Raw genomic sequence first — 25162 nt, forward strand, 5'->3', positions numbered from 1 at the left:
CAATCACCATTGACTTGGATGCTCCTTGACTCGGAGGTTCATGAAACGCCACTGAGGCAGTGAATGCTGTGTTCAGCAAATTCCTCCATACAGGTAGATTATTGTGCTTCAGGACATCACCATTTTGATTTTTTCACTAAAGGGCTCGTACATTTGAAACAATAATTCGCGCTACAATGCCCAATCACTTTTAAATTTACAGCTGGACTGCCTTCGGAGCTTTACATGTAAACAAAACAGTGTAAACAACGCACATTGACTAATTACGGAGCACGAAGTGCCAGCACCAGTCCACTTTTATGTATCGCTACCCCCAAAAGAGAACCTCAATGGTGGGGATGAACGACGATATTGAAAGGGATGGAAAGGGATAGTGAAAGGGATGGAAATGGAATGGGAAAAGGGACAGTGAAAAGGATGGAAGGGATGGAAATGAGAAGACAGAGCAGTCAGCATATTGGCAAACAGTGCTGCTGTAAACAGGACAGATTGCCCTTGAAATTTGCTAATTTTTTATAATTAAGGGCTCGCGAACAGTAAGGATCTTAGAGTAATAGCTGACGGCATTTGAAAATTCGAAGCTGCGTAATAGCGGTGCCAGCACATAATGTTCACTTTTCATATTCCCGTCGACACTGTCAAAATGTTCACCGATTTTTGTGGCCAGTCAGAGCAGTCATGTGCATGGAGCGACAATGAGCAGACAATCATTTTGGTTGGTCCTCGTTGGCTGTTTCTTTCAGTCTTCATTTGTCACTGATTGGTTTGTTTGTTTGTTCTTGTGTTCCCCTTTTTTGTCCCTCTGCATCAGCATGCCAGGTCCACGTGAACGAGAAGGAGTTGTCACCTCTGACTGAATCAGACCAACATGGTAGTGTATTTCTGTTATGCGCATTTTTTCCACAGCACCCTTCCCTTTGTGTAGGTTTCCTTTTATTTTTGCGCTTCTCTCTCTCTCTCTTAATTTGCTCCTGGTGTTGGGATTGGTTTGACAAACTGGGGTTTATATGAAACGCTTGCAATGGCAACGCTGCAGTTCAAGTTGAGACGAATGTTTTCGCCCGCACGGCACTCTGCTTTCGGCAACGTTCTCACAGTGACGAGAATCAGCCATTTGCTTGTTGGCACTGCAGCTGCACGGCCAAACGTGTGCTGTCAGCACAAGGAGTGAGGAGGCAGGATGACCCCTCGTCCTCTACGGAGCTCCGTTCCCCTTCCCTGGGTCAAACACATCGGCACTCTCCGAAGCTCACTTCTGGACACACCTGTTAAGTGCAAGCAGCAGGCGATCACAAAATCGTGCCCCACAAACGTGCGCCCCGACTCGCACCGTTTTCTCGCCATTCCTTTAATTAGACCTAGGGATAGCTTGACCCAATCCCCCGGTCCCGTAAAGAACGGAGTAACGTAAGTCGAGTCGCTGAAGTGGACAGCGTGGGATCATTATAAGGCCTCCTAAAAAGGTTAATAACGGAAGTGCCTTGAGCGTAAGACTTGAGATGCAACGGGAAATGCAAAGCGGTTCTGTTAAAGGGATAGCTCGACAAGCGATAGCTTGATAGCCTAACAACACTGGAAAACGAAACGTGCTGGACGTGCGCAATAGACAGTGAACAACTCCTCGTCAATCCCTTTCATTTGAAAATCGACTTATTTCGATGTACCGCTCGACCTGTGGGAGACTAGTGCACAGAACCTGATAAAGTTCAAGATACGCTACCATATGCAACAGAAATCGACGAATCGAAGCTTTGAGAGCGAACTATCCCCTTAAGGGGCACAAAAGTGCAAACATTTCTCCAGAGCGCACTCTCATTGGTCGTCCACAAAAGATATTGTTCAGTCATTGCGGGACATCGTTTGAGGAGACCAATCGGAGGCCTCTCCACATTGTTGGGCTTCTTGAGAAAGGGGGGGGGGGAAAGGCGTAGATTAATTGTTCGTCGTTCGCTTACAAATCACGAACGACGCTACATATGAATCCTGTTCCTTTTGTGTTAGTGTCAAGGTAACATCTTTCATTCCACGGGGATAAATTTTTGCACTTCGGCGCCCCTTTAATATCGAGGGATCCTTCACATCCTTAAGCGATCCACGAGACAACATTTGCACCAGCAGATAGAATGCGTGAGCCACGTTTTCCCACACAGATGGGGGCAGCGTTCTCGCATCACGTGGTTGCTTCTCACGAGTGACTGCATAAGTCGTTCCTTTTAGAGTCACTAAATAAGCTTCGCTTCAGAGTATCGACACTGATGTCCAAGGGAGAGCAGGAGCGCCATCTTGTTTCCGCACCACACCGGTATCATCCCCATTTGAGGATCAAAGACGGCTAGCATAATGGTCCCCGTGGGATAGAGAAGCCTGAATGATTGTTGCGCGATAATCCACGTATTGTCAACCAGAGTGTCCCGAGGATGTCGAGGTGAGCTCAAGGCCGTCAACTGCTGCTTGCAAACGAAAGGAACATATCATCCGCGCACGATAGATGGCGTCGTCCGCTAACTTGTGCAGTGGGCGTGCACGTGTGTGTAGCGTGGCGCGGAAACAAGATGGCGCATGCTCGCTCTTGGAACTCAGTGTCGATACTCTGAAGCGTAGCTTATTTAGTGACTCTAGTTCCCTTGAGGAGCCACAGGGGCCAAGTAAGGGGCTCCTTCTCTTTATGACCATTCACGGTGTGCAGTGTACTCCTGGGAAGGTGCATGTGATTGGCGGAGAACGCCAACCCTGCTGTGCAACGTACCGGCAATCTCGGGTACTTCAGATGCGGAAAAACCTGAAGGAACACGCGAAATGGCTCTCGCAGTTTGGCAAGGTTGAGGATGCGCGCAGCGGTGCTCGGTCCGGAGATAGTGTACGCATAAAACGAAACCAGTGGAGCGGAGATACGGTTAGGTGTTCTTGCGCCCGCCTTACTTGGCACTGCACTTGACGGCACTTCACTTAGCCGAATTCTCACATGGTTGCAAGGGCAGCACTGCACTTGATAAGCACTGCACTTTGCCCAATTCTCACACGGTTGTGAAGGCGCGACACAAAGAGGTGCACGTTTGTGCTGCCATTTCTTAGCTGCGATCCCACTTGTTGCTACACTTTGTAATGATTATGTAACCAAGCAATTGTGACTGAGTTTAAATTTAAAAAGAGAAAAATAGAGACATTGTAAAATAAAATAATGAATTTGATGAATATGATGAATATTTTCGAGCTTCTGACATTTTGATTGATCCATAAACTTTTTAATTTTGAGAACAAATTAAAAGTATACCTAGTGGCCGACATGACTTGGGATCGGGCAAAGAGAAGTAGCGCCGAAGATGCCACCAGAGCTTGCTGCTGAAATACTCAAATACCCAATACCCTGTTTTTTCCCATTTCTTGTTGCTTGCACTATAAAGAATCGTTGAATTTAGCCATTTTTCTCGACTAGTCTTTGAGCAATTCCACTCCTCACTTGTAATTTCAGGGCATTGTTACTGTTAGTCACTTTGTGCTCACACTGTTTGTGGGAACAAAGTTTAATGCCCCTTTATATATCAGATTTTGGATGTACTAACCATTAATGGTACTGCATTTATGCATGCGGCATTAACAGATTGGGTGTAACAAGCATCGTGTCTGTTGCATCTTGTGTGCTAGCTGTTTAGTATGATTGTAATCATTGCGTGGATGTATTAAACCTGCGAATGTGCATTAGCTTGAAATCTGGTGCACTCTGGTAGAAGTGATCATTAAGATTTTTGTTCGCCTTTCACAAAATGGTCTTGAACACACGTTAATGACAAGATAAATGTTTACGCTAATCACTGTAGAGAGTAACGTACCCTTTATCCTCGTTCAATGTCTAAAAATGCAGTCGCAGAAGAGTCGTAGTGTCGTAGAAGAGTCGTAGAAGAGAAGAGAATGGAATGGGGCTCTAATTGTACAAATAAAATGATTTCGATTATAATGAAATAATTTGCCCCCTTTCCTGACTTAATTTTAATTAATTTAATTAATTTCCTTAATTTAATTAAGGATATCCTGACTTAATTTTCTATAAAGTAATACAGCTTGTGAATTATGCAAAATATCTAATGATCTCTATGATGTCCCTCTTTCCTATAATGCCTCTTGACCCTGAAGGTGTGTAAATAGATAAATTATGCAACATTTTATTAGTTTGGGGAGTATTGCGAGTAACAACACCATTTGTATCGGTTATCACTATTAAGATTTTGCTGCAAAAGTTGTACACATTTCTGGCAACCTACGTCAGCCATTAGATGCACAGAATGTAAGTACCAAATGCTGAAAGCTGCTGCACGAGGGATTTTTACTGCTGCATGTGATGGTGGCGGATCTTACCGGCTTTGCTTCAGGACAGCGAGACAACAGCCCTGCAACTTTTATTTGGCTAACTTTTGGAACGACGTGCACGCAGATGAAGAAGCGGCGGTTTCTGGGAACTCTCACATGGGGAACACCACTGCCAATACGCACGTGGAGCCAGCTCGGGCTGACTCGGTGGCCAGTCCCACGACGGAGGAAGCACACCCCCGCAAGGAGAAGTCCGTCTTGCAGGCCAAGCTCACAAAGCTGGCCATTCAGATAGGATACGTCGGTAAGTGCTTTCATCCCGTAGTCCCCCAAGGTGCCTTCACTTTGGTTTGTCGTTTAGGGCTGTGCAAATATCGCATTTACTCGCATAATTAGCGCACTTTTTTTTTTTACCAAAAAATGACGCAAAGGTTGGGGGTGCGCAAATTACGCAAGGCATTAACAAGATGTTTTGAAAAGCGTGTGCAAAAGCTGTTAAAAGATGTTACGTTTCTGTTAAAAGTTGGGCCTTCAGGTCGATAATACAGTAGCATCTCGATGATACGAACATCACAATGTAGCGGAAAACATTTGTACCATCCGATGTTCATATCAAAAGAATTACACCAAAATAAAAATTTAGGCAAGAAAACAGACAGGGACTGTTCATTTTCCATTAGTGTCAGTGAAAGAGGTCAGTCATAACGATTTTCTATCTTCGTTTTTGGCCAATGCTGCCGAAATTTGATAAATAATTCAAAAGGCCCAGCGCGTGCTTTCCACGCTTTTTCTAAAGTGAGCTTCTCCTAAAGCTCGCATGCGTTAGGTGAAGCCGCCTTGCAGAATGCTGACGCGTAATGGTGCCAGAAGTTTTCCTGACATGTTCCCTCCACGTGTTCTGATCGTTGTTATCCTGTTTAGGATGTCGTCTTCTGTACCATCGAAGTCGTTTGAAATACCAGCCAATAAATAAATACCAGTCGCGGGATGACATGGTAATGTCGCGCACGAAAATGGGAGTTCGCAAATTACGCGAATTTTTTATTTTCACAACTTTTTTAGTGAAAAAGTGAGGGTGCACAAATTATGCGAGTTAATACAGTATTCAGAGTCAAAATATTGGGTTGGGCCAGTTGGTACAAGTTCATGATGAAACAAGCACAATACAGGCAGCGACTGAGGAGGAACGACACCACGCAAGCGCTCGCTAGCAACTATGGAAATTTTATTCTCGTCTAAGTCAATATTATCGTCCACACCCACATGGCTATAATATTTTGCAATAAATATAGTCTTCAAGCATAGTGTTGCGATAGTGAGGATAGGGACGACTATCGTACGAGCGTGGAGCAAGAGCGAGCCGTAGAATGCGCGGCAGTGAAAAGATTCTGGCAGTCGTAGGGCATGAGCTCGAAGGAGCTGGATTAAAGTGCCACTGCGGACTAAATCTCGTGCCTTCAGAATCCTACCAAGGTTACGTTACTGCAATGTCCTTGTCCTTGTCTCACTTTGCATTCCTGCAGAATATTTTGGCTCTGCGTGACGCGAAAGTAGAGAAAATTAATTTTTATTTTTGAGGACTGTGACGTCGTGTCAGGCGCCCGGCTCTCATCTGGCAACGTTGTTGCCCTTCGCGTCTTCCGGGGGTAAACCACTTTTTGCACTCCGTTAGCGGAGCCCCACGTGACTTATCCTCCGACTGCCCCGACTTTCGAGAAAACACAAGGAGGGAAGGGACATCACCTCCATTTTCCCTTCATTCGATCAGCGTCACGTGACCTCTCCACCACATGATCTTCCCCGAACGCCGGCGTCGTTGCTAGGAACGAGTGCCCTTTCCAGAACATGACATCATTGCAATTTGCGGGCTTATGATTACATCACCTGCTCCTCGCGTCATCGAAACTTGTGGCGGCTCAGCAGATCTTCAAAAATTGACAGAAATGCACAGCGTTCGTAAACAGGATTGAAATTTATTCACGTATAGAATACTTGAGGCACCTTTTTTCATGAACTAAATTAAAAGAAACGCTGTTTTCCGAGTTCGGAGTGGCACTTTAAGGGTGTTTGTCTTCGTGGTCATCTGTCTATGCTCTCGGTATTTCTGGGTAAACCGTTACTCATAGTGAGCAGTATTCAATAATATTTGATTTATTGCTGTTCGATATCAATATCTCTCCTAATTTGGCACAGCCCTACACGGACTCCTATGACCCACGTTCCAGTACTCAGAACGCTTCGAGCGACCACCCTTATGATGAGAGAGTGGTTGCCGGATGTCGCCCCATAATTCTACACGTTTTCATAGGAGCCATTGCTGTTATCTGCCACGGTAGTCGTACATCCGCTTCTGCACGTTCAAAATTTCAAACTTACATTGTCCAATCATGATGTAGACCTTGCGGGCCGGTGAGTAGCGCCCCTAGTGGATCGTGCGGACAGGCTCCTCATAGGGGTTGCCGACATGGTCGTTATAATCTACTAAGTCGTGGCTAACACACACAAGAAAACGCTCTGTAGCAGACGACAAGGTCTGCACTTTCTCATCCTTTTTAGGAGCCGGTGATGTGTACGTCAGTGCATGTGGCTCAGAACTGTGTCAACACCTCGCGTGCACTTGAGAACTGGTGCAGCGCGAGTGCAGCACTTTTCTTTCAAAAAGTGCGCACCTAATGAGAGCATGACCATCTTGCAAATGCAGGTTCGACGATAGCAGTGTTGACAGTGATCATTTTGGTGGTACGTCACCTCATCGAGGTGTTTGTGGTAGAAGCGCGGCAGTGGAGCAGCCACGATACACAGCACATCGTCAACTGCTTCATCATCGGTGTCACGGTTTTGGTGGTTGCCGTGCCCGAAGGTCTTCCATTGGCTGTCACACTCTCACTTGCCTACTCTGTAAAAGTGAGTCCCAGCCCGCGACTCGAAAAGGCGTGGTTAGCTCACGCGAGGAACCCTTCTTCTCCTCTTTCAGAAAATGATGAAAGATAACAATTTAGTCCGTCACCTAGATGCCTGTGAAACTATGGGGAATGCTACGGCCATCTGCTCCGACAAAACGGGGACGTTGACAACAAATCGGATGACTGTTGTCCAGTGTTACAGCTCTGGTGAGTTGCGGGGATCTTGCTTGTTTGTTTGTTTGTTTGTTCTGCGAGGCGAGATGTCGAGGCTCGAAGGGAGCGTACATTGTGGTTTTTTGTAATCTCCGCCAGGTGTACACCACAAGACGATGCCTCGGTACGAAAGCCTTCCGCCCACGGTTGCGGAAAAAATTGTTCACGGTATATCGGTCAACAGCGCCTACACGTCCAGGGTTATAGTGAGTGTCTGCACGTGTTGTGGCATGTGCCTTCATCAGTTTTGGTACTCTGTGCATTGCTTCATGCTATTAATGGTGGAGTGAACGGCAAAGCCTCGTTAGCTTTCGTCAAAGGGACTATCGCATCAGAAAACGTGTGTATGCGGCCGATACAGTAATGTTTGGCACCACTTCACAGCCTACCTTTCGCACAAGCTTGGGAAGCACCAGCGATAGTAACATCATGATGGCGTAGGCCAGGTACACCAATAGGAGTGCAACACAAGCGATTGTCTCTGATGTCGTCTGCTTTGCACTCGCATCGTATTATACTAAGCGAAAAGTTCATGTAAATATGCTGATTTTCGCTTATAAGTGTGAGTTCTGACGAGGCCACTTTGTGTGGAACACGATGTTACCTTCCTGACTGTACGAACACGTCCTGTACTAACCCAGGAATGTCATTCCACAAAACAATCCTCACCGGTCACCAAAGGGCACTCCCCGAATGGTCATGTCCTTGTGACGTTGTCTCCCATTTCCAAAGAGGGAATTCCACCATGCAGAACACCACCACCACCACCACCACCACCACCATGCTCTGAACATCTGGCATTTCCTCTTGCCGTGCATTGCGTCAAATTGCACTGAAACTACTCCACTAACTTGTGTCGGATTTTTGGCGTTATTGTTGGCTGTGAATGAACAGTAATATGATGCTATAGTTTTGGAATCAATCAGGACAGATGCGACAGTCCCTTTGATACCCCTCCCAGATGGACACACTTACGGCCTTAACGGTGACGGCCTTAATGGCGACGACCTTAAAGGTGACGGCCTTAAGTGCATACGGTCATTAAATTCTTGCCAGGCTGTCAGCCATACGGCCTTTGCAACGGAACTGAGATGTAAGTGCAATGCAGTTCTTGCAAGACAGTTTACAGCATTCCCCCGAAACTGCCGAAGCCTCGTTACCAAGCTCGAAGCTCTCGTTCATGGTGTCATGAACGAGATGGCGCAGATTTCCTTCAATTTGAACTAATGTTTCTATGTGACGTAATGTTCTGCCAACTTTTTTCGCGCTCAACGCCTTGAGTTTTTCTGATGAATTTTTGCACTTTGCTTCTCATTATATCTCGTCAGTTTGTAGTGGTACCCTCGAACTACTGCACTCAGTGTCGTCTGCATCCAGAACTGTGTGCGCACGACAAGCATCGAAATCGCTTCGAAACAAATATAATTTGCTGCTGTACTTTCCAAATTGGCTAAGTGCAAACCAGACCTTTCCGAGTACTCACAGCGAGGACAAATGTGATTTCACTACATTCCCTTCAACGTTCGCGGATGTGTCTATCGGTGTAGACATCATCGGCGAAACGCCTTCACGGATACAGTCTGGCAGCCTCCCAGGGTTTAAGGCCGTATTTCAGCTACAGTCTTTTCTTAATGCCGTAACCTTAAACGCCGTATGTGTGCCCGTCTGACAGAGGTGTAAGCCACGGCATTAAATTGTAACCTTTCTTGATGCAGCCAGCCGAAGAAGTTGGGGGTATGCCCAAACAGGTGGGCAACAAGACAGAGTGCGCTTTACTGGGCTTTGTGCTAGACATCGGCAAGGACTACCAAAGTGTGCGGGACGACATGCCTGAAGAAATGCTCCACAAGGTGTACACTTTCAACTCTGTACGCAAGTCCATGAGCACCGTCGTTCCTCTCCCAGGAGGGGGTTTCCGAGTCTACACCAAGGGGGCCTCCGAGATTGTCCTAAAAAAGTGAGCCCATTTTATTGCTTTGTGCCTGTGCAGACCTACTGGCCTTTCAAAATGTACAACTCAACAGGAAAATTCTTTGCAGTCTAGTAATGGTTTGCAGGGGTGTGCGAATTCGAATATTTCAAGTCGAATCGAATATCGAATCGAATGGAGGACGAAATTCCGAATACCGAATCAAATATCGAATATTCGTGCAAAATTTACAATATGTGACTTTCGCACTAAAAGTTCCCATTTTGTAGCCCATGGCTTTAGTTTTTCTGGCATTAACTGTCACTAGAGGACATGCAGTTCTTCTCTTTAAAGCCCCTACTCTTTAATCTTACATGAGAGTGCTTCCTGCTTTTCGGGTGAGCCTACACTTACTGGAGTGGTTACCTTCATTTCAAAATTTTATGTCAGGCAGTAGCATGTGATACGGATGAGGCTGTAATTGTTTCAGTCAACCACAAGCCATTTGTGAAACAAACGAATTGGCATCCTGCCTCAGCTTTGCCATGAACACCATTTAGTTTCTTTGCACTCGCCCTAGGAAGTTGCACTACTGAAATTTTACACATAAAGGACATTTTTAAGACACCCTTCTTCTTTGTGGGCTGTAGTCATTATTCAAGAGTCCTAACTTTTTAAAGGCAACTTCACAGACATCAAATCAAAGTCCCTCGTCGTCACCGTTAAACTGCATGTGGGAGGGGCGCCACCCCTTCCACAGACGATGTCTACAAAACTAACTTTGGATAACTTTATCTTAAACTAAACACTGTCCTGCCTGTGTTGGTCCTGCAGCAAGGGCAATTTCGTAAAGGAGGCTTCACCTCATGCACGGAAGCATCAGGTGAAGCCCACTTTCGGGTTGTGTCATTCATATTCGTGGAATACTTAGTAGTCAAATATTCGAAAAATCGAATATTGGATACTCGATTCGAATTCGAGAACTCGAATATTCGCACACCCCTAGTAATCAAGTTTTTGTGGGAGAAAGCTTCAAAAATTTTCTTTTTGTGTGTAGCATTCTATCTAGCTAATCATTGTTTAGTCTCGTAACATATATATAGAGCCTGAAGTTTTAGGGTTTAACCCATTTCTTCCCCGAATTTGCACCCCGAATTGAAGGTTGCCTCTTTAGGGTGAAACCCGATTTTTACCCGGCAAATTGCCCTCACTGGGACGTCTGTAGAAATGCACTAACTTACTTGCTTTGCAGTAAATGCAGTTACATCACCGTTTGTACCAAACCAGTACAGTTAGTTTCAGTAACTGAGCCCGATTTCTCCCTGAATTTAGCATACTAGGAGTTTTTCCACCCAAATTCGCATGAATTTAGAGCACATGATGATTTCCCAGATTTTTACCCCCGAATTTAGAAAAAAATATTTCCTGGAAACTTCACGCTCTACATATTATGTAGGCCCCCCCCCATTCCAATTGGGAAAAAAAATAATCCCGAATACTTCAGAATCCACATAGTAGATGTACAATGAACTCGAGCAAAAATCCGAAGTTTGAACAATGCAAGAGCCCGCCGTAATGGGCATTGTGAACAAATGTATCTTCTTCATCGTCAGGTGCGCTTTCATCCATGGAAAAGGCGGCAACCTGGATCGGTTCGGCGGGGAGGAACAAGACCGCCTGGTGCGCACGGTGATTGAACCGATGGCGTCCAACGGCCTGCGAACCATCTGCTTGGCCTACAAGGATTACCTGCCTTCGTCCGGCAGCAGCAACGTGCCCCCCAACTCGGTAGCCATGGCGGAGGAACCCGACTGGGAAGACGAGGACAACATCGTCAAGGACCTGACCTGTCTCTGCGTGGTTGGCATTGAAGATCCCGTGCGCGCAGAAGTGCCGGAAGCCATCAGAAAGTGCCAGCGGGCGGGCATCACGGTGCGCATGGTGACGGGTGACAACGTCAACACGGCACGGTCCATCGCTCTCAAGTGTGGTATCATCAAGCCAGGGGACGACTTCCTCGTACTGGAAGGAAAAGAGCTCAATCGTAGGATACGGGATTCCAACGGAGAGGTGAGTCTGCAACGATGGGTGCAGAACGCACGAAGCCGTCTGCATGCACTCGGCAGTGTGTTCGATAATGCTGAAATGAATTGCACCAACTGAAGTACAGTGGAATCTCTCTAAATGGAACCTGAGGGACCGGGAAAACCTGTTTCATTTATCTGGAATTCCATTTACTGGGGAAACGCGATGTAGGATAGCACGAGATAGGATGTAGGATGCTGTCTTGGATTGTTTCCAGAAGTGCACAAGATGTAAACAGCCCTTCTGCAGACTGCAGTAGAAAACGTGGTTGCATTTTGTTGGAAGTGCCGTTTTGGTAAAGTGACCACTATCAAAATTTTTAATAACGTCCTAGAGCATGTAACACATGGTGCGCATATAAGATAAGCCTAGACATAAGCCTAGCCCAGCAAGTGGCATTCACCGCCAGAAACGGAATGTCTCGTGCCAGGATACATGTTGCCGTGGTGCCCAGAAAAAGTTAGATGGCACCTGGAATCCTGCCCAGTGAGTTCCGTTTTCTGTTTTGTTTGCCCAGAGGTGCCAAAATTTTGCTTTCGATCAGCAACACTTTTTTTTTTTCGCATTGCATCAATACAAAACCAAAGAACTCCGTGTCCGTCGTTTCATTCATTTAGCGTGGTTCCACTACAGCTCTGTTCAAGTGGGACGGGTTTTATCCACGGCAACGTTTTGGTACTTGATGGCTAAAGTGCACCGATTGTAATGAAATGTTGTTTTATGTATCCCAGATTCAGCAGCACCTCCTCGACAAGGTATGGCCACGGCTGCGGGTGCTGGCGCGCTCGTCCCCTCAGGACAAGTACAATCTGGTGAAGGGCATCATCGAGAGCAAAGTGCGCGACAACCGGGAAGTGGTGGCAGTCACCGGAGACGGTACCAACGACGGGCCTGCCCTCAAGATGGCAGACGTCGGCTTTGCCATGGTAAACGCCGTTCCCTTCAGTTCCTAGTTCGGCGTTGCAGAGGAGATTTTTTTTTTTCTCGCAGGGCATTGCCGGCACGGACGTGGCCAAGGAGGCATCCGACATCATCCTCACGGACGACAACTTCACGAGCATTGTGAAGGCCGTCATGTGGGGTCGCAACGTCTACGACAGCATTGCCAAGTTCCTCCAGTTTCAGTTAACAGTGAACACTGTAGCTGTAATCGTAGCTTTTACTGGTGCCTGTGCAATTAGGGTAGGTACCGTTCAGTAGAAAGATTAACTTTGTTATGCTGCTCACGAACGGCAAATATACCTATGAGGGGCATATTGTTCATGAGTGGGACACGATTAGAACCTCGCGTGTCAGCGTAAACTCCCGTGAAATCGGTTTTTATCCCGTTTTTTTTATCCTCGTCGCTTGGGGTAAAACCCGGAGTCCCGCAAAAATGACCTTGCCAAAGTGAAAATTCAGCTACAAATACGTTGCCGAACCTGCTGCACCTTGAGCATGGCTATTCGGCATCTCGTATTCTTCTGAAGTGCGAGAAGCACTGTATTTTTGGAGCCTGAAGTTTTAGATAGATAGAATTAGATAAAATAGAACATCGAAACACGCAAACCCTTGGAAACACAAGTGTCTAGCCATGGTGCACCCACACGAAGAAACAAAATTGTGCATGAATAATGTGCATGTGTTCCTGGATCATTGCCCCGTTTTAAAAAATTTCAATAATTATTACATTTCTATAACGCCTGCGGAAAATGCTGAACGTCTGGTGATGCACATTGTTTTTTGGCTTACAACAGGACAGTCCCTTGAAAGCAGTACAAATGCTGTGGGTGAACCTGATTATGGACACCCTGGCATCCCTGGCTCTGGCAACGGAGATGCCAACGTCCGCTCTCCTGCTCCGCAAGCCATACGGCCGCACCAAGCCCCTCATCTCTCGCACCATGATGAAGAACATCCTGGGTCATGCTGTCTACCAGCTCACCATCATCTTCATGCTTCTCTTCCTGGGTATGCTGTTCATGAATTTCAAGAGGTCAATTCAAAGCAACAATTGATTTGAGCACTGTTGCGGTGAGGGTGTAATGACAGAGCGTGTTTGCACTGCATGTTTGATAAGTGTAGCGTTGTTTACTGTCTGCAGTGTCACGAACCCCCGATCTCCCCGACCCCGCGATTTCTGCTTCCTCACGAATTCGCGAAATTAAGGTCCCGCAAAATATTCCCGAAACGCCCTGCCACACGAATTCGCGAATTATTAAGAGCGCGAAATTAACCACTTTTACAGTAATCCGGACATTTTCGTTGCCCGGTGCGATCTGAATTAACGAAGTTTTACTGTATGTTGGATAAAAGATGGTTATTTGCATTGGCGTGAAGCTGCAACACCAAAGGGTTGTGCAGAAACAAATAGTTGTGCAGAAACTGAGGCCAGCTTGTACTCAAGCTCGTTCTGCTTTGACGTCATGGCTTGGCTCCCAGCCATTCATGGTCCCAGCTTCTGGGAACAGCTGGCGTGGCAGTGGCGACATGCTCGTTGATCCAACCTCTGCAATTTATATTTCCCTTTGAGCCCCTTTGTCTTTACGGTGCCCAAGGTCTCGTCTCCTACAATATGCGAAACCACGCGCATGCTGTGGGGTCCTTGCGTTAACTGAGTGAACCCCCTTTTTTTACCCTCAATTTGCATCATCGTCACTTGGGGTAAAACCTGAAAACGAACCTGAAAGCTAACTTGGCAAAGTGCCAGTTAACGCTAATTGCAGCACATTCAGCACGGGCCGTTCTGTGTATTGTGTTCGTCGAAAATGCGAGCAGTGCCTTTTCTTCTTTCTTTTTTTCCACCTAGAAATCTGCTTATCCATCTGATATCGTCCAATTTTACCATTCTTTTTTGTTTTTTTTTTTGCTCCTTAAATAAACCCAGATTTTTACCCCCAGGGTTTAAAAAAAACAACAACATAGCTCTGAACCAACAAACACAAGGTCTAGGGCTGTGCAAATAGTGACTTTTGGGTTCGAATCAGATACGAATCAAATAGAATCACCTAACACACAGAGGCACGAGGTGAAGCCACCTTGTAGGATATATTTGAGTCACAGAAACGTAAAGTAGGCTTAGCCCAACGAGCCAATCGGAGGCATGAGTTGAAGCCAGCTTGCGGAATTTCGAATATATTCGAGTTATTGGGTTCGAATACGAATAGCGCGGTACCGTTACTCGGTACAAATATCGAAGATCGCGAATATTTGCACAGCCCTAACTAGGTTCTATATACATACTGCAATACATGTAGGGTTGCCACCAGGCCGGTATTATATCGGCAGGTCCGGTTATTTGCTCGTTCTGCCGGTTGCCGGTAGGAAGGTGATACCGGCAGCCTTTTGCCGGTATTTGTGGCTGAACACCTTTCATAGGGGTTTTTACGGGGTTTTTCTTTCAACATCCCACTACAGCTCGAATAAATCTGGAGCACAGACCCAACTCCGTAGTCACCAGTCGTTTTCTTAGTTATTCATTGTTATTACCATTGTTGTCTTGAGCGAGTACGCTCGTTCTTTCTTTCTCTCTCTCTGCATACTCTCCACCCCTCACCCACTTTCCCTTTCCCACGAACATTTCCTCCTTTCCCTCAGCCGGAATTTTGCACTCCGAAAGGTGGCAACCCTAAGTACGTGCATGTTATTGAACTGGAATTTCTCATCGAGATTCCCATTCTGTTTTTTTCTTTTCTCTTTTTTTTTTTCAGTGTTTGTTAGCCCAATGCCCTGTGTACAAAACATAGTGTAAGAAATACTAGAAATTGTCAAGTCTCTGTGTTTTCCGTAATTACTGTATTTGACCGCACATAAAGCAAGTTTTCTTTTTAACCTCGAAAATGAACACTTAAAAACGGGGTTCCATTATGTGCTGGCTCGCATTATACGCGGTACCCATGTGCCGCTCTCACGATCACAGGCTCTGCACAGGCTTCTCGCCCTCAGTATTTCCAACCTGCGCTTCCTAGCTCCGCAGGAAAGTGTATCGCTCTTTTCACGGGTGCTAGCGTGCGTTCGTCAGCCGTTTTGGACAATAACGTTGACAAAAACAAAGATGACTCGAAAATGCCGCCTACACGGCAAGATGCAAAAGTCAGGCTATGTTGGAAGCTGAGGCTCCCAGTCACATGTTGGGATCTCGCAAGTTCGACGTGAATGAGTCGAACGTTGTTCGTTGGCATCAGCAACGGACATCGCTGTTCTTCTGTGCGTCAACGCGGAAAGCCTTTCGCGATCCTCGTCAGGTACTCGACGATCCTCGCGAGACAAGCGATAACGACATCGAAAACGTGTAGGCAGCGCAGTGACCACTGGCGAGAGTGATCACGCATGACATGACGTTTTTGTTCAATAAATAATCTGGAAAGTGTTCTCGTCTGATCAACTTCTGCTCAACATCTGCGCTTTTAACCAGAGCATCGAACCGAACCGAGAGCAAAACCGAAAAATGGAATTAACCGTTAGTTTTAGCTGGAAGTAGTGAACCGGAACCGAACTGTAATTATTAGCGAAATCTTGGAACTGAATAGCAACCGAACAAGTCTAAAAACTTTGGTTACCGGTTCGTGATACCGGTTCGGTTCGGGTTGGTGTGTACCGCCTGTTATCTATCCCATCGTCTGGTGGCGACATCCGTTTCATGTGACATGATACTCGAGATCTGGCGGTCCATTCGGTAGCGCGGGACATAAAAGGCCAAGGGTGAAGGATGTTGTCCTCTCCCCGCCGCTTATACGAGAAACGTGTTTGATGTCATCCTGACGTCTGAAGTATAAGGTACCAACACATATTTCATGCTCTAGTCGGGAGTCACATGGACATTTCACTTCCAGATGACATGTTACCGTTATAACTAGAGCCTGAAGTTTTCGGGAAATATTTTTTTCATATCGTTTTATGTATTTGTTTTTCGCAATTTAAATCATATCCTGTTGGTCGAAAGACGAAATAAACGCATAAAAAAACGTAACTAAGAGATCTTGTATCATTTTTAGTGGCTACCTATAATTTTCTAGCGTATTAGAACCTCGAACCTGTTCCGAACCGGTTTACAGCCTCTGAACCGGTTAATCAAACTGATATATTTGAACTCTGGAGCTGTACCGGAACCGAACCTTTACGGTCGAACCCGAACCTGAAACAAACCGAAAAACGTTTTGGTTCGACGCTCTGCTTTTAACTGTTCCCGCACGGGATTGCAACAATCCGGCGTAGCACTATTTGTGGGATCGTAGTAGCTTTTCTCCCGTGGGACAGCGAAAATGTCACTTCGCATCATATGCGGTCAGGTACGGTAATGTGTGGCAGTGCTCATCTTTGAACATAGCAAGGTACTTATGTGCAGCCATATTTCTGAGTTTACACCCCCCGAATTCACAGTGAAATATTAATGGGGGGTCCCCGAAATCCACCATTAAGAATAAACGTTTAAGAATAAAACATTCAAGAATAATCCGCTTAAAAAATACACGGTTAAAAATATATCTCCTAAAATAAACCGCTTACTATCCCCGCTTGGAGATCACCGTTTCATAATCCACCATTAAAAATAAACTGTTTCAAAATCCCCTCACCATCTAGCACGGAGGCGGACTGATTGCAATTTACGCCGGGTTATATCATATTATGTTAGGTTAGTTTAGTTTGGCTTCAGTTAGTTTGGGATAGTTTAGGCTAGTTTGGTCCTGTGAGGTTAGGTTAAGCCCCTTGCTTGCAGTTCACCTTGATTTGGGCCATACCACATGACTCTAGCAACTGTAGGGTGGATTTGGGGGGATTCTGAAACGATTTATTTTTAACGATATATTCTTAACCGTGGATTCCTTAGCGTTTATATTTAAACAGGGATATTTTGGCGATTATTTTTGTGCGTTTATTTTTAAGTGTGTATTCTGGGAGATATATTTTTAACTGTGGGTACTTGCGCGTTTATTTTTAAGAGATTATTTTTAATGGTTTCAAACGTGATACACCCATGTTAATGACCACAGTGATGTTTATTACCTCCATGTCCATTTCAGGGCCTCAAATATTTGACATTGACCCCGGGATGGGAGTACGGCTCTCGGAGCACTTCACCATTATTTTTAACACGTTTGTTATGATGACCCTCTTCAACGAGGTGAATGCAAGGAAGATTCACGGGGAACGCAATATATTCGAGGGTCTTCTAACCAATCCCATTTTCTATAGCATTCTTATTATCACGGCAGTTGCTCAGGTGAGTCAAGAACTGTGTATCGTACACGCCTATATGTTTCGCACGTAGCAGGCTGTGGCTACAAAACCATATTTACTTGCGTAATTAATGCCAGTGATGAACTCTCATGAAGTACATGAAGTCTAACCGATTGCTCCAGTAGATTCTTTTACATTTTTTCACCCAAAAACATAGTGCCATACAGAGGGTGTGTTAAGTGTGCTCTCATTCAACGTTCTAGGTACACCTACCTTTTTTTCTTTTTTTTCCCAATATATATGTACCCTAATTGGTAGTTTCCAAAGCGTTAGTAAATGGAGAGTAGCAGTGACGGAATTGTGTTGCCTTAAATACACTGGCAAAAATGAAGTGTCGACATTTGGGTGCCAAAGTTGAAAATGGGTTAACTATGCAAGTAAATTCAGTAATTTTAAGCGTGTGATGTCCCGCTTTTGTTTCAAACATTTGCTGGGATAGCTGATTAGCAGTTGGGAGTTGTGCTGTTGACGGACTAATATGAGCTGGGCCATTCCAAACCGGAATGTAATTTTGTTGCTGTGAAGTGCTTTGAAGGAAAATAAGTAGGGAGTGACTTTTTCGGGTTAATCCCGATTCCGCCCGGTTATTCCCCCCGAACTGACCTCCGACCAATTCGGGTTAAACCCGATTTGTCGCCGAATTCCAGTCACTATGAAATCCTCAAGTGACGTTTCCGCTGAAGACGAACAAAGGTCGCCACGTGTAACACATGCAAGAATGGGTCACTTACGTTCCCAGCAATACACCCATGTGTGTCAACACTGTCTATGCCTTCGGGGATTACCGCTGGAAGGTCACGATCCCGCAAAAAAAAGAAAGAAAAGAGAGATTAGGAAATGACTTAATAGAAGAGGAGAAAAAAAAAAACACACGATAACACCCGAAGGTTCAATTATCGCCCGATTTCTCCCCGAATTACAGATTTAAAAATAGCGCCCGATTTTTACCCCCCGAATCTGAGAAAGGCATTTAACCCGAAAAAGTCACTCCCTAAAAGTAAGGTGCAATCCTGTTCATATTTTTAGTTTGTAGCAGCACTTAAAAAAAAAAAACCTTTCTGCACGACACATTCTATTATTTGCCGAAGAGCACAGTAGACCCTGCTTGAGTGACAAGTGAAACAGTCAGCCCATCTCCTCGATTTTCAGGTCATAATAGTGCAGTACGGTAGCGTGTTTTTCCAAACGAAAGCCCTGACACTGGACCAGTGGCTGTGGTGTGTGTTCTTTGGCTGTGGGGTCCTGGTGTGGGGCCAGTTCGTCACCACCATCCCCACCAAGCGCATCCCCAAGACCTTCACCTGGGGATCGGGTCCGCCTGAGGATATGAACGCCACGGCCTCGCTTGTCGAGGATGGCAGCTCTGGATCCCTCTCGCAGGACGTCAAGCGCACGGGACAGATTCTCTGGATCAGAGGACTCACCAGGTTGCAGACGCAGGTAATGTCTCTCTCCTCCTCCTCCTCAAGAGTAGCGCTACGTAGTGTTCGTAGAGCCGGAGCCGTGGAGGTAGAAGGGCTCGCGGAGGGCTGCCGCAGAAACGTGTGCAAAGTTGTGGTGCGTTCTGCGGCGTGGAGCAAACTCTCCGTGCATCTCTTTTTCTCTCTTGCTTGTGGGTTGTACCAACACCACCTAGATTAAACATAGCCTCATTGCCTAAAAGACGTGATGTAGTCATTAAAGGCGGGATCCCATAACACGCGACAGCCTGTGTCGCTGCGTGGGTGCAGCTACCCAATCCATTTGCGAGTCTGCAGCAGCTGGCGGCAAAACTGTACAGTGCAATCCCGCTAATTCAAAATCGCATAATTCCAACTTCCGGATACGAGCTTCCGGATACGGGCCTCCGGATACGGGCCTCCGGACACGGGCCTCCGGACACGGGCCTCCGGACACGGGCCTCCGGACACGGGCCTCCGGACACGGGCCTCCGGACACGGGCCTCCGGACACGAGCTTCCGGACACGAGCTTCCGGACACGAACTTCCGGACACGAACTTCAGGTTTCGAACTGACGTTCGTGTCCCACCAAAGCCATATATATTTCAATGGAGGAAAACGCCCGGTAACTCGAACATATGAATGTGCGCACCGGTTTATTCGAACAAGATTGCAAGGCCGCGCTGGGCTTCTGACTACACATTGGCTTGGAAGCGCCAGCTGCGTACCGACGCTTTGCTGCTGCCGCGTCAGGGACTCCTTCGTTTATTAAATGCTAAGCTTACTTATTACTTTTCTGTCAGTTTCTGATAAAAGCGATACTTCGGCAGGAGGAAAGAGGAGTAAGCAGCTAAGGAAAAAGCAGCAATTGGAAATTTTCTCCAATTGTGTTGGCGATATTCGCATCCGCGGGGTTCACGATTGGGTTGGGCCTAACATCGCAAAGGACGTTTTTGGAGTCGCGGCTGACGAAACGAACGCAAGCACGTATAAGATCATTTTCTGACCTGATCTGTTTTGATGCTTGTCTGTAAATAACTATTCTAGAAAGAAACAGCGCCTTATAGTTCTGCCGTCATGTGACCGCGAACGAGCCGTGACGCATTTCTAAAGTAGCTAGCATGTGCTTCCAACGCATCAAGCACTGATCCGGAGCGGCTCCCTTTAGTTCGAACACTGCTTTATTCAAATACAATCAATATATACAAATATATACAAATCTTCGGTCCCCTTCGAGTTCGAATTAACAAGATTGCACTGTATTTGTGAAAGAAATGTGCGTATTTTTCATTGATTATGCGGCATTCCAATCTCAGACGTCATATTAATATCGATTTAGTCACCCCAGTGAAATAAACACGGAGGGAAATTTACGCTACTGTAACTTTGTGAGGATTATGTGTGTCTGTGGTGGTGCTGCTGTTCTGTCCGTTACCGCACAGTGTGCAAGGGACCTTGATCACATGCAATAATAACAGATTCCAGTGGCTGCTTCCCAACTACAAGCTCGAAATTACATTTTTAATAAAGCTGACTTGCCACCCACATTACGCTGTTACCCCCACACTTCTATCCTCCGTCATTCACTCCAGTTGCGTACCGCCAAATGTAGCAGATTTTGGCATGCACGGGGTAACGGTCTTTGGCGACAAGCGACAAAGGGCTACGGGAAGTAGATACACAATTTTGCGTCCGCGACAGAGCTTCCTTGTCGCTTGAGTAGTGGCGCCACCATCGAATTTGTCGCGTGTCACTGTCGCTTGTAGCGTGTTATGGGATCCGGGCTTGAGAGTCTGCCAATCACGACTGTGCTTCGGTGGCCATAGCTACGAACACGAGCCATAGTCAGCCGCATGGGCAGCCACTTGTAGCCACGGAAAGCCTGTGTTGGAAATCGTTTGTGGTGATCGACTGAAGCAGACGGCATCGAAGGCTTTCTTTATCTAGGTGGCATTGTTTGCACTCATCTAGCTAAAGGTCGTGCCTAGTTTGCGCATCTTCAAAAACCAATGGCAAGCTCCAATGCCTCCTCAGCTTTTCTACCTCCGAACGTAGAGCAGATTATCTGGAATTTAAGGCGAAGGAAGGTGGCTGTGCATAGCATCACTTACGAACATTAACGCCTAAGCTTGCTCCAGTACTAAAGGGCTACGAACGAGCAGACTTGGGCTTAGATACCCTTAAGCTTCGCTTTGCTCGATTGGTGCAAATTTGTGACCACAAAGGAAGCTTGCAAAGCTCAAGTCCAGTGGTTGTGCATGTGGAAGTGAAGGGTGTACAGGATTAATAACAAAGGAGCATTGTCGCTACACGCTAGGGTGGAGTCTCTGCACACATATACTCTGCACCGCCATATTTTTGTTGCGTCCGTCTGTGATTCATTTTAACTGCACTCTGTCTGCACCATTCAGTGTACAGCCCTTGCCGGCACCTACGGCTTAATGCCGAATTGGGTGGCATGAACTGTAGCGATAGCCACGGTATTACGAAGTCCCGCAAAAAACACCTTTTGCTCCACTTGCACGATGCGCAATGCACAGCACACTTCGCTCTTTCGGAATGCACCTTTGTGAACATTGTGTCACTGTCGGAGAGTCGCACTTGTGCCATTAAGCGAAAAGACCTGTAGCAACCCTAAACTCACTGTGACGTTTCTACAGCGACACCTAACAACATATTTTTTTGTATTTGTCTCATTCTGATTGCTCCAGCGAACTTATTTTCATGGCCGTTGTTGTAACATAACATTTTGACGCTTAAGAAGTAAGGATAAATGTATCGGAAAGAGGGGGGGAGGGCCAGTAACCAGAAGCACGTACACAAATACAGGTACCAGAACCTTTAAGAAGTAATAGCAACTTTAGCAACTTATAATAGATAGCAACTTTGTTGTTGTTGATTAACTTTATAAACCACGACAAGATCATATATATAAGACTTTGCAAAATATTCTATGCCATTTCATTCGCCACACGAAATGAGTACCCAGTCTCCGTACCCAGTCTCCGTACCCAGTCTCCGTACCCAGTCTCCGTACCCAGTCTCCGTACCCAGTCTCCGTACCCAGTCTCCGTACCCAGTCTCCGTACCCAGTCTCCGTACCCAGTCTCCGTATCCAGTCTAACTGGCACATCTGTGACAACTTTCAAACTGGCAAGTCCATCCCTCTTCTTTTGTCGGTCAGGTTTTTAAAAAACGATCAACGGGGCTGCATAATTTACTTGCTCTTCAAGGCTGAGCCTTCGTTGCCTTTCACTCTGCCCTTGACCCTTAATGACACAATTGTGACTGCCCGACACAGCATAAGCGTACCTTCTTCATACCCATGCAGTGGGTCTGCACGTGCAGCGTATTTGCTGCAGTCACTTCAGTGGCTGTCCTTATTTCTATTCTTCTGTTTCTGTCGTCTTGCCTCGAATGTTTTCTTGAACTTTATATCTATATATATATAAATAGCACTCCTGCTTTCCGTCGCTCGTTTTGAGTGACCGGAAAGCAACAGATGAATGCTACTGTATCTTAACCCTTAATTTTCTTTTGTTATCAACAAAGAGGACGTCATTTCTTTGTCCTAGTGTCGCCAAATGTCTATTTCCTCACATTGGCCCCTCATGGTTCCCTTCACTCTTTAAGAAAGGGAGTGAAGTGAATTTTTTTTTAGAGTAAGCGAACAGCCTTTTGTAGGAATTACGAGAACCCTTTGCGAAGGTGACAGCGGTTCGTGCATTTTCTGGATGCCGAACTAACAAAAACTAGTGTGATGCACCAGAGAAAATTCGCATCTCTTGGGAGCACTGAGAAATTAAGGGTTAACGCACTTTTGTCAAGGTACCCAGGTAGCCAACGGTGTACCTTCCCTCTTACGACGCTTGCATGATTTTAGCGAATCACGAGCTTGCTCATGACCCATTATAACGAGCATGACACAGTGCATGCCATGTTTGAAGTTGTAGTACCTTAATCCTCATGCTCTGATAGTGACGATGACAAAAATTGTCTAATGCTTGCAGATTTTGGTATTACGTACTGTATTTGTTTTTTTTTTTTGTGGGGCATATTTATGTGTTTGCGTGTGCATATTTGTTACGTCAAATAAGGTTCCCCAACATTTTTTCAAGCTACGTACTTAGGGAACCGAATATCAGATTATATCGTATTGCATTCTTGTTACGTTTATTCCTAACGAAAATGGTGTAACCGAGCGGAGAGCCAGAGGGAGCTGAATTCCCTCCTCCGTGACACCCTCGCACTGCCCTCACTCCCCGGGGGTCATGTGTCTCTCTTCTAGCTGCACCCGTCACTTATCCACCTTGATGCTGTTTGAGTGAGATGTTTGGAAGAACAACTTCCACTTTGTGATTTAAAAAAACAACAAAAACAGTGCAGCTCCTAACACTTATTCTTGCGATATGCACTCGTGTCGGCTGTGTACACGTAATGGTTGTGTGCAGTGTAGTCCCCCCCCTCGGTGCGGACAAAGCTGTCTGGCTGCATTGATGTGTCTCGAGCTGCAGTCGTTTCTTGAGCAGTCAACACGGCCGTCTTTCTATGTGGGTTGACGTCGCTTGTGGCGCTTCACTGCAGTGTGTGTGTTGCACAGCTTGGGAAATATAGCGAAACCAGTGAAGCTGTGTCTGTGGCCTCTGATTAACATGCACGACTCGTAGCATACCTTGGCTGTTTTTTTTTCTTTGGTGTGTCGGTTTATGTTTGATGTGTATACTTAAGCACGACTAGTGTCTTTTCACTTCACTTTCTTTACGTGTAATATGATGAAATTCTGATGGAACAACGAGAACAAGTAAACGTTGTCGTGTGATTCCGGATTCACGTAATGCAGTGTTGCTGTCCACGTGATAGTGTTGGAAAATGGCTTGAGGAAAGAGTGCTTCTCAGTAATTTAACGCTAGTTAGTTGTTCATTTTGTGGTCGTAGTAGTCAGTGCTCATGGCACCATAGCTTATGATGTTCAAGCTTAGCCCAAGAAAGGCTAGATGTGCATGGCTTAAGCTTGCCTTAGTCTTTGATTTAAGATCCACATTTAGAGTTAACACATTTTAGTTATTTATTATTATTTTTTTTTTTTTACGTGGTAATGGAGAGCAGACACACACAGCGTGTTGCCAGACTGCCACACACATACCACACAAGTTGCAAATTGTTACTACTGCCTCACTGTCATGCTCAGGGTGAATACGTCCTGGTCTTCTGTTGAAAAGTGATTAAGATATCAGAGATATTTGATGCAAAAAAATTTTTTTTAAAGTGCTATCTTAAAAAAATGTGTCAGCATAACTTTACAATGTTTTTTTTTTTTTCCTCCCTGAGAAATTGCCACCCACAAAAGATATCCCGAAACATAAAAACCAAGAGTGAAGCACATACATTTCAATAAGTGCTCCGGCCGTGTGCATAAACACGACACATAACCTGGCGCCTCCAGTTGACCGAGGTTCTGGCATCAGTGTTTCACCGTGCCTTCGCTCGTACCTGAGATTCATGTGTGAACAGTGGAAATGGGCGTTTTCCCGATTCCTCATGCTGTTGCCACTGTCATCACGTTGTGCATTATTTCTGACGGCGTGGACTTTAGTCTGCTTCAATTCTACTTCAATTATTGTAGTACTGCTTCGTGAAGGATGTCTTTCGCACTTATTGCGCCTACCTCTGGCAGAGTACAACTGCATGGTCGCGCAGGTTTTCTGTGTCCCTTCCTCTACGGTTGCCTCAGAATAAATTTAAATAACGTGAAGCATAATTTGTCCTTATGATATGGGTCTAAGTTATTGCCGCATATACTGGGCGCGTCACGTGGGACTGACCAGAATTCTTATTAAAAAAAAGCTACGAGAGCAGCATGAATATTGTTCTTGCAGTTGACTAATTACCTGAAATTCATTAAATTTTTAATTAGGGAATTCCCTGCAAAAGGGAGATAGCAGATAGTGTGTCTTTCCCAATGTAGCATGTTCATGCATGAGTCTCTCAATGAGCTGTCTCACTTCTATTGTGTAATTTTGTAATGAAATGACTTATGTGTAGTATGTGTGTTTTTGTACTGAGTGAGCATAACATGTGCAGTTTTACTAATGTC

At 45.7% G+C, this 25162-nt stretch overlaps 1 protein-coding gene across 12 annotated transcripts in view; it reads left to right on the plus strand.

Annotated features, from left to right (window-relative positions):
* LOC135388132 (plasma membrane calcium-transporting ATPase 2-like) overlaps nucleotides 1-25162 on the plus strand; it is a 134621-nt gene that overhangs the window by 85935 nt on the left and 23524 nt on the right. For 10 of the 12 annotated variants that reach the window (XM_064617479.1, XM_064617478.1, XM_064617476.1 and 7 more), the window contains 12 exons: nucleotides 812-871; nucleotides 4427-4606; nucleotides 7004-7206; nucleotides 7277-7412; nucleotides 7518-7624; nucleotides 9134-9375; nucleotides 10941-11397; nucleotides 12144-12338; nucleotides 12403-12594; nucleotides 13149-13362; nucleotides 17412-17611; nucleotides 18778-19068. In XM_064617479.1, the coding sequence (XP_064473549.1) occupies nucleotides 812-871; nucleotides 4427-4606; nucleotides 7004-7206; nucleotides 7277-7412; nucleotides 7518-7624; nucleotides 9134-9375; nucleotides 10941-11397; nucleotides 12144-12338; nucleotides 12403-12594; nucleotides 13149-13362; nucleotides 17412-17611; nucleotides 18778-19068 (2477 nt within the window). The remainder of the gene's footprint in view (nucleotides 1-811; nucleotides 872-4426; nucleotides 4607-7003; nucleotides 7207-7276; nucleotides 7413-7517; nucleotides 7625-9133; nucleotides 9376-10940; nucleotides 11398-12143; nucleotides 12339-12402; nucleotides 12595-13148; nucleotides 13363-17411; nucleotides 17612-18777; nucleotides 19069-25162) is intronic. The other 2 variants (XM_064617482.1, XM_064617483.1) reach the window with 1 other exon arrangement.

The sequence above is a fragment of the Ornithodoros turicata genome, chromosome 3, assembly GCF_037126465.1.
Source record: "Ornithodoros turicata isolate Travis chromosome 3, ASM3712646v1, whole genome shotgun sequence".
Lineage (NCBI taxonomy): Eukaryota > Metazoa > Arthropoda > Arachnida > Ixodida > Argasidae > Ornithodoros > Ornithodoros turicata.